General features: G+C 46.7%; 1 protein-coding gene across 3 annotated transcripts in view; it reads left to right on the top strand.

Moving 5' to 3' along the window:
- LOC142245675 (zymogen granule membrane protein 16-like) overlaps nt 1-4237 on the top strand; it is a 31980-nt gene extending 27743 nt beyond the window's left edge. For all 3 annotated transcript variants that reach the window (XM_075318594.1, XM_075318592.1, XM_075318593.1), the window contains exons 2-4: nt 2074-2176; nt 2307-2439; nt 3722-4237. In XM_075318594.1, the coding sequence (XP_075174709.1) occupies nt 2122-2176; nt 2307-2439; nt 3722-4022 (489 nt within the window). In that variant the 5' untranslated portion in view covers nt 2074-2121 and the 3' untranslated portion in view covers nt 4023-4237. The remainder of the gene's footprint in view (nt 1-2073; nt 2177-2306; nt 2440-3721) is intronic.
- The last annotated feature ends 5464 nt before the right edge of the window (nt 4238-9701 follow it).

Genomic DNA, 9701 nt, shown 5'->3' with positions numbered 1-9701 from the left:
GTTTGGGAGTGCGCAGCATGCCGGATGGTGCACGATCGGGAGTGCGCAGTATGGCGGATGGAGCACGTTTGGGAGTGCGCAGCATGGCGGATGGAGCACGTTTAGAAGTGCGCAGCATGGCGGATGGACCACGTTTGGGAGTGCGCAGCATGGCGGATGGAGCACGTTTAGGAGTGCGCAGCATGGCGGATGGAGCACGTTTGCAAGTGCGCAGCATGGCGGGTGGAGCACGATGGGAGGTGCACACCTCCCCCCAACACACACACACACGCGCACTGCACAACACACACACACTAGGAATCACAAACAACGCCCTACACAGACACCCACACAGACAACGCTGCACACACAAATATACGCACATACTGCACAACACACACATTGCTCAAAACATACCTCCCCCCAAAACACACCACACCCACACAAACCGCACAACACACACACACACACACAACGCTACAGACACACAGCGCTCCACAAACAACGCAACACACGCAACACACATACAACACCGCTCTCACCCCCCGCGACACTCAGAACATGTACAGCGCCCTACACAAACACTTGGTAACTACACACAACAACATCTATATATATATATAACAAAAATCATACATGAACTACACAATACGTAAATTCTAGAATACCCGATGCGTAGAATCGGGCCACCTTCTAGTATATATATAGTGGTCATAAGTGGTGTTCATAAGTCCTGCATAGGCACACAGAAAACTACATATTTCATACTTCTGCATCTCTGCAGTGAAGCTGGTGGAACATACATGTTTTTGTAATCCCTCATTGTATGCCATACTCATTTTTGAATGTCCCAAGTGTATAGATTGTTATGCTATGTGCATTTTTGATATTTTTTTTACAGCATACCCATACCTACACCAGTGCAGTGTGTAGAATGGTGAACAGGTTTCTAAGTTCATTAACGTCCAATGCAAGTTCACACAGATTAAATTTTACTTTTTAAGATTTAATTATTTTTTATTTAATTCCGAGTCCTGAGAAGGGCCTTTTGAGTGCATCTTTAGCTTCTAATACTTTATTGGCCTTTGCATCTCTGTGGCATTGAGTGCACGAGCTTCTGCAGATGGTCACGAGTGATGATGTGATTCCAGGCCTGTCATGGAGCCTCAATCAACTCTCTCTTGGTCCTTAGGCCTTGCACCCTCTCAATCCTGCTTCCAAACATCTCTTCCTAATAGTTGATGAGTTGATGTTGCTACCTCAATATTGCACTTTTCTTGCCGTTCTCGCAGAAGCTGAGGAGAGCTGAGCTTTCCATTGGCAAGGGATGTTCTTATCAGTATCTATCCTCCCTTTTAGTTGACTTTCTGGGCCGACCAGATCTGGGCCTGTCCTGGGTAATTCCAAGCTGCTTATGTTTCTGCAAAATTCTTACAACTGTCCTCTGATTACAGTGACCTTCCTTGCGATCTGGGGGCCAGTATAACCCTCTTCATGTAGCACCACAACTCGCACACGATCCTCCGCTGACAAAAATCTGAAGGCTCCATCATAAAGCTCTACAGTATGATTCACTAGATAGACCTACAGATAAAACAAAAACTAAGCAGCAGATGTGATGCAATGTAATGGAATGTGATTGGCTGCCATATCCAGGTTATGATTGGTCACAAGAACCTCATCTGTGATTGGCTAATTTTGGATCTGAAGCTGTACAATAGTTAGTTGTGCTTTCAATTCCCATATTGTTGCAATAATTTCAGGCAAAACTGCTTCAAAAGCTAAAAATATTACAGGGAGAGAACAAAACCATATATAATATGTCATATTAGCATCGAAGATATTCCACAGAAAAACGTTTAAAACTTGAAAAATCAATTTATCCCATGCAGGACTTATGAACACCACTATATATTATATATATAGTGGTCGGTATATATATTATAAAAATTTTCATCCAACATTGGAGGTACTCTCACAGATCAGTCCTTATTAATATAATAGATGGGTGAATTCCTCTTAGTAGGTCATTATCAGTATAACTATGGTGGTACTCTCAGTGTACATTATTATCTCTGGTCTCTTTGGTTTTAGCTCTGACCAGTGACTCCTCCGGCCGGCGCTGCACTCACTGTCTGCACGATGCTGGCTCTGCTGTGCCTGTGCCTGCTCCTGGGCTCTTCGCTGGCCTCCAGTGGTGAGTGATGTCATTACAATTCATTTTGCTCCCGTGCATATATTCTGCGGAGCCTTTATCATGCAGTGTAATCTATTGTATATATGTATATCTGTGTATATATGACATTTAGTCTCTTCTCATCCAATAGTGCAGTCCCGTATGTCTTCCTTTGTGGGGGAGTACGGTGCAGGAGGGGGCACTGCATTCTCCTTCTCCTCGGAGCAGCTGAAGGGGCCGATAACTGGACTGCGGGTGCAGGAGAATCCAAGTCACATCTTAGGGTAAGATATAGATATAGAGATTATATATATATAATATATATGTATATTATATATATATATATACACACAATTTATATATCATTTTCACACTCTAAGGAGCTTGCTTCGCTCTGATTGACTGCCAGGGAAATGTGAAGGAGGGAGAGGAGGAGTCCCTGGGTGACCAGGTGACAAAAACAAGACGCCCAAGAGGGCCAATATGGCTGACAGTGGCAGAGATACAAACTGCCTTGCACTCATTCATGCTCTTGTCTTCCATCTGGTTACACAGCATCTTCTCACTATGCAGACCGTCTCTTTTAAGTCATGTTTAGAGATGGGCGGACTCGCATATAACCGGGACCGGAGAGTCTGTTCTCTTTTTCTAAAAATCCAGAATCCAGCCCCCATATAAGTCTATGGGGAACAGAATCCAGTAATTAAAAATACTGGTAGAAGGTATAGGGGAATGGTAGCAAGCACGCTGTGCTTACCAAGGCTCTGGCATGGCTGTATGCTGCTCCCAGGCCTCGCATTCACTTCATCGGCCGCTAATTACTGTCCCTGCATATGCACTGCTTTCCCCACCCACCGACGCCTGTGATTGGTTGCAGTCAGATGCGCCCCCTCCCTGAGTGGCAGTGTGTCAGCTGACTACAACCAATCACAAGTAGCAGGACGGCTGGTGGATGGGCAAAGCGGTGTAACTGAAGGATCCTGTACACTCTAGCATCTACCGTGAGCCTAGACTGTACGGACTCATTCCAGGTATGACGTTATTTGTCACATGATGGGGAGGGGGGGTTCAAAATGCAGCCCGATGTTTTTCCAATGTAATAAACATTCTTTTTCTAAGTCTAATAGAAGAAGGGTCTGGGGGTAAGAGCAGATCTCTGCGCCCGCAATGTTTCCTCCTCTGCTTGTCCTGAGCCTCCTGGTGCATGATTCATGCAGCAGATCTCTGTGTCTGCTACTGCTGTGAGTGAAAGCAGTCAGACGCGGTCACACATACTGGGGGCGCGTCTGACTGCAACCAATCACAGACGAGAGGGCAGCCGGTGGGCGTGGTAAGCAGTGCATATGGATGAGCAATGATGAGCGGCACAGGGAGGCAGCAGGACCAGTGTACAGCCGGAGCTCGCTTCATTCTTTTGTTCCTTATTTTTTCTAATTTGTCGAGTGCCGGATCTGGATCACACACCCGGAATCCCGGGCCCGGCACCCGGGCACCTTTGAAACCGGGCGGATATGGAGTTTTACAGTTCGGGTCCACCCATCATTAGTCATGTTCTTGTCTCCTCAGGATCCAGTTCAGGTATGGTGATAACTGGGGACCTTATTACGGGAATCCCTCAGGAACGCTCCTTGAGGTTCTACTACATCGTGGAGAGAACATAGTACAAGTGTCCGGGAAGGTGGCCTCCTACGTGAATGAGCTGGTCTTTGTGACAAGCCGCGGGAGAATACTAAAATTTGGGCAACCCTCCGGCAACAGCTTCAATGATTTCCCCCTGTATGACACCACCGTCCTCCGCTATGTGAGCGGCCGATATTCATCCGTCCTCCATAGCATTGGTTTCCACTGGGGAGTCAGCCCGAACTGAGTGTATTGCAAACAAAAGAACAAGCGATGGTATCCTCAGCTGCAGGGGATTCCCGAAAACCGGATCTCCTACAGATCCCATAGATATGACAGACCCCAGAGATGATCCTTTACCTCATATTTCTAGGTCTCCCTTTTTCCCTAGACTTAGTGAAATCTGCCATTGCCCTGCCCTACAATTGCTGTTGTCTGTACCTAAAAAATAATCACTACATAAATGACAAATTTTTCAAGACAAAATGTTGTAGTCATGTGATTATATAAGTGTAATGAGCTCATACAGAGATATATACAGCGCTCATACTGCCTGTGATACATCACTGCTCCTATACTGATCCTGAGTTACCTCCTGTATTATCCTCCAGAGCTGCACTCACTATTCTGCTGCTGCAGTCACTGTGTACATACATTACTGATCCTGAGTTACCTCCTGTATTATACTCCAGAGCGGCACTCACTATTCTGCTGGTGGAGTCACTGTGTACATACATTACTGATCCTGAGTTACCTCCTGTATTATACTCCAGAGCTGAAATCACTATTCTGCTGCTGCAGTCACTGTGTACATACATTACTGATCCTGAGTTACCTCCTGTATTATACTCCAGAGCTGCACTCACTATTCTGCTGCTGCAGTCACTGTGTACATACATTACTGATCCTGAGTTACCTCCTGTATTATACTCCAGAGCTGCACTCACTATTCTGCTGCTGCAGTCACTGTGTACATACATTACATTACTGATCCTGAGTTACCTCCTGTATTATACTCCAGAGCTGCACTCACTATTCTGCTGCTGCAGTCACTGTGTACATACATTACTGATCCTGAGTTACCTCCTGTATTATACTCCAGAGCGGCACTCAATATTCTGCTGGTGCAGTCACTGTGTACATCCATTACATTACTGATCCTGAGTTACCTCCTGTATTATACTCCAGAGCTGCACTCACTATTCTGCTGGTGCAGTCACTGTGTACATACATTACTGATCCTGTATTATACTCCAGAGCTGCACTCACTATTCTGCTGGTGCAGTCACTGTGTACATACATTACATTACTGATCCTGAGTTACCTCCTGTATTATACTCCAGAGCTACACTCACTATTCTGCTGGTGCAGTCACTGTGTACATACATTACATTACTGATCCTGAGTTACCTCTTGTACAGTATTATACTCTAGAGCTGCACTCACTATTATGCTGCTGCAGTCACTGTGTACATGACATTACTGATCCTGAGTTACCTCCTGTTTTATACTCCAGAGCTGCACTCACTATTCTGCTGGTGCAGTCACTGTGTACATACATTACATTACTGATCCTGAGTTACCTCCTGTATTATACTCCAGAGCTGCACTCACTATTCTGCTGGTGCAGTCATTGTGTACATACATTACATTACTGATCCTGAGTTACCTCCTGTATTATACTCCAGAGCTGCACTCACTTTTCTGCTGGTGCAGTCACAGTGTATACACAACACATTATTATTATATACTACCTATATATACATTTATACAAGTCTAGACTAAACTATAAACCAACCCCCCCACATTGGAGCCCCCAGTCCCAACCCCCGCACTGACCTGAGAGCTGGCCCTGCGTCTCATTCCTCAGTCCATCCAATGTCCGTAATCCAGATAAGGCAGCTCCAGTTTGAAACCCAAACCTCAATGTCCCAATGTCCCAGAAGATTTTCCCACCATCCAACCTAACACCTATACCCATATGTATATCATATATACAAGCTACATAAAATATATACAGAAACAGACACAACATAAATCAGAAACAATACAGTAACCACAACCAAGAAATCTCAGGTTCGGCACCTGCAGCCCTACATCACAGTATACTGACCAAAACAAAACTCTGGGGTGTCAGCAGCAGCCCCCACCAGGAAAGGAGACAAGTAGACTAAGGCACGCTAAAAGAAAAGCCCCTCCAGAGGAGAGCCATCCTCCGTGTGTCCAGACACCCATACTCCAGAGGAGAGGTGACCTCCAAGTGTCCAGACACCCATACTCCAGAGGAGAGGTGACCTCCAAGTGTCCAGACACCCATACTCCAGAGGAGAGGTGACCTCCCTGTGTCCAGACACCCATACTCCAGAGGAGAGGTGACCTCCATGTGTCCAGACACCCATACTCCAGAGGAGAGGTGACCTCCATGTGTCCAGACACCCATACTCCAGAGGAGAGGTGACCTCCATGTGTCCAGACACCCATACTCCAGAGGAGAGGTGACCTCCAAGTGTCCAGACACCCATACTCCAGAGGAGAGGTGACCTCCAAGTGTCCAGACACCCATACTCCAGAGGAGAGGTGACCTCCGTGTGTCCAGACACCCATACTCCAGAGGAGAGGTAACCTCCGTGTGTCCAGACACCCATACTCCAGAGGAGAGGTGACCTCCGTGTGTCCAGACACCCATACTTGAGAGGAGAACCGTCCTCCGTGTGTCCAGACACCCATACTCCAGAGGAGAGGTGACCTCCCTGTGTCCAGACACCCATACTCCAGAGGAGAGGTGCCCTCGTGTGTCCAGACACTCATACTCCAGAGGAGAGGTGCCCTCGTGTGTCCAGACACACATACACGAGAGGAGAACCGTCCTCCGTGTGTCCAGACACCCATACTCCATAGGAGAGCTGCCTACTATGTGCCCAGTCTCCCATACTCCAGAGAAGAGCCGCCCTCCATGTGCCCAGACTCCCATACTCCAGAGGAGAGGTGACCTCCAAGTGTTCAGACACACATACTCGAGAGGAGAACCGTCCATGTGCCTAGTCTCCCATATTCCATAGGAGAGCTGCCCTCCATGTGCCTAGTCTCCTATACTCCAGAGGAGAAATGCCTTCTGTGTGCCCAGACTCCCATACTCCAGAGGAGAGTTGTTCTACATGTGACCAGGCTGTCATACTCCAGAAAGTGAACCTTCAGCAGGTCAGTATAATCTTAAACACATCATCTACAAGATTTTTTTGTTGTGTCAATGCTAAAGTACTGTGTGATACCTAACCATTATGCTAAATAGATATAAAGTGCAGTGGTCCCAACCACCCAGGTCTCTGAATGCTCCAAAGGCCCATTCTACATAGGAAATACCGTCCGTTTGGGGCCAGCCAATGAAACGCGCCCGCCCTGTTTTATACCTCGGTGTTAATGGGACAATGAAGCAGGGAGTGGTCCATGGTTTCCAGCACGGTTCCACAATACCCTTGAGGACCGTTCCAGTCCTTAAAGCTCCTACACTTCAGATTGTCCTTCAGACACAGATTCCCATGGAAGCAGCGCCAACCCAAGACCCAAAACTTTTAGGGGGATCCTGAAAGAATTCCAAGTATACAAACGCCCCCAAGATCCCAACTTGGGAAATCCATGAGGGCCAGAGGTTTCTGAAAATGGGTCAACAGAACCTTTTTGTCAAGAAGATCATTGATAGAGTCCTGATGTCCCACATTCCCAGACCTCACCTTCAAATAACCTTCAGAACCAGGGAAGTGTTACCCAGAAGATGTCCATGTTGTGTACAAAGATCCTTCACTTGCCCTCCTGTCTCCTATTCCTGGAAGAAAGGCTGAAACCACCCCCTACAGGAGAATACTCACGGAGGAGCCCTCTCTTTCCAGAGGTTTGCAATATTGATCTTAATGAAGGTATTCACAAGGAATACCACAGGGTTGACCATATCCAATCCTCCTAGTCTCCTCGTACGGTAAGTAACCTCCCTCTTGATCAAATTCAGTCTATTTCCCCATAACATTTGGAAAAATAAACTGCAGACCCGATTCCACAGAGGCTCCAGCAGGATGCACACGCTGCCCAGATAGATGAGTAAAGGGAGCAGGTAAGCTTTGATCAGATTTACCCTTTCCCTTAGGGTCAAAACCAACCCTTCCAATGACCTTCTGAGTGACGATCTCAAACCTGCTGTTACAATTTTGTTTGGGATAATCCCACGGACCGAATTCAGTGCCAAGGACTGTGCAGAGACTAGAGAAGCGTGTCAGGGAAGATCATAACCAGGATCGCCTCCTCCCAGCTCCCACTTATCCCAGCTGATCTTGGACCTGGATGCCTCCTAGTAGCGATCTACCTCTGACATCAGCCACTTTGCCTCTCCATTCGAGAAAATAAAAATGGTGACATCATCCGCATATGCCACCACCCTCAGAGTGGATTCCGATGCCGTCCGGTCCATCCCAACCCCTGCCAAATGTCCACTCCCTACCCTCCTAAGGAAAGAGTCAGTCACAAACACATTAGCAGCAGGCTCAAGGGACAACGAACATCAGAACCAACCTCAAAAGAGCTGCCAATCCAACTGTTCACAAGAGGGAAACTCGCTGCCCCATTGTACAAGGTCTTAAAATGTATTAGTTGGTTTAATTTTCATTTCGGAAATCAATAGTACACATGAAAATACGCCGCTGTGTAATAATCTATTCAGACAAATCTGTGTCATTCTCGGCTAGAATTGATCAGTCATCATCAAAATTCTAAGTTCTGAAGTAAAATCTGTGTATAGTGAAGACTTTACCATTACTGAGAACGATGACAATTGGTGCTGATGAGATTCTATGTAGATAGAAGAGAGGAGGGGGCTTCAAGCAGGATGTTTTCAGGCGGAACTGGCCACCGAGTTTAAGGTGTCACAGAGTGTCATCAGCAGTTTGTACAGAGATACAGAGAGACAAGAAGAGTCACAGAAAGGCAGAGAAGTGGACGTCAATTGAAAAAATCCCACACTGATGACGAGGGCATTGTTCACAATGCCCTCCGGAACCCGATGAAGAATGCCCCACAAATCCAGGTATATTTAAGGAAGGTGAGGGGCACTCAAGTATCACCTTAGACCATGGAAACCATTTACAGCAGCCTGCTCTGCGTGCTAGATGACCTGCAAGGTACCTGACCACACCACCAGGCACAGGCGTCATCTACGTACCTGACCACACCACCAGGCACAGGCGTCATCTACGTACCTGACCACACCACCAGGCACAGGTGTCATCTACATACCTGACCACACCACCAGACACAGGTGTCATCTACATACCTGACCATACTACCAAGCACAGGCGTCATCTACATACCTGACCACACCACCAGGCACAGGCGTCATCTACGTACCTGACCACACCACCAGGCACAGGCGTCATCTACGTACCTGACCACACCACCAGGCACAGGTGTCATCTACGTACCTGACCACACCACCAGGCACAGGCGTCATCTACATACCTGACCACACCACCAGACACAGGTGTCATCTACATACCTGACCACACCACCAGACACAGGTGTCATCTACATACCTGACCATACTACCAAGCACAGGCGTCATCTACGTACCTGACCACACCACCAGGCACAGGCTTCATCTACGTACCTGCAAAACGATTATTCCTGGCTCACAGTATTAAATTTAGGTGCTCAGAAAAAGCAACAAGTCTAATAGAAAAACAATTCTGGCACACTTGGAGACAATATGAAGAAGAGAGTCTTGAAATGCTTAAATGGTTTTATTTTGTGCATATATCAAAAAAGTTGATGATAATTCATCCATCCAACGTTTCGACCCTTTGAAGGTCTTTATCAAGGACAAATTTATCTAAATGATCAACTGTATGGTATATGTTCAAGACTATGAAGACATCATAATGCAGTC

Source organism: Anomaloglossus baeobatrachus, chromosome 7 (assembly GCF_048569485.1).
Source record: "Anomaloglossus baeobatrachus isolate aAnoBae1 chromosome 7, aAnoBae1.hap1, whole genome shotgun sequence".
Taxonomy (NCBI): domain Eukaryota; kingdom Metazoa; phylum Chordata; class Amphibia; order Anura; family Aromobatidae; genus Anomaloglossus; species Anomaloglossus baeobatrachus.
Note: the sequence above shows the minus strand (reverse complement) of the source record. Positions and strands in the feature narration are given on the sequence as shown.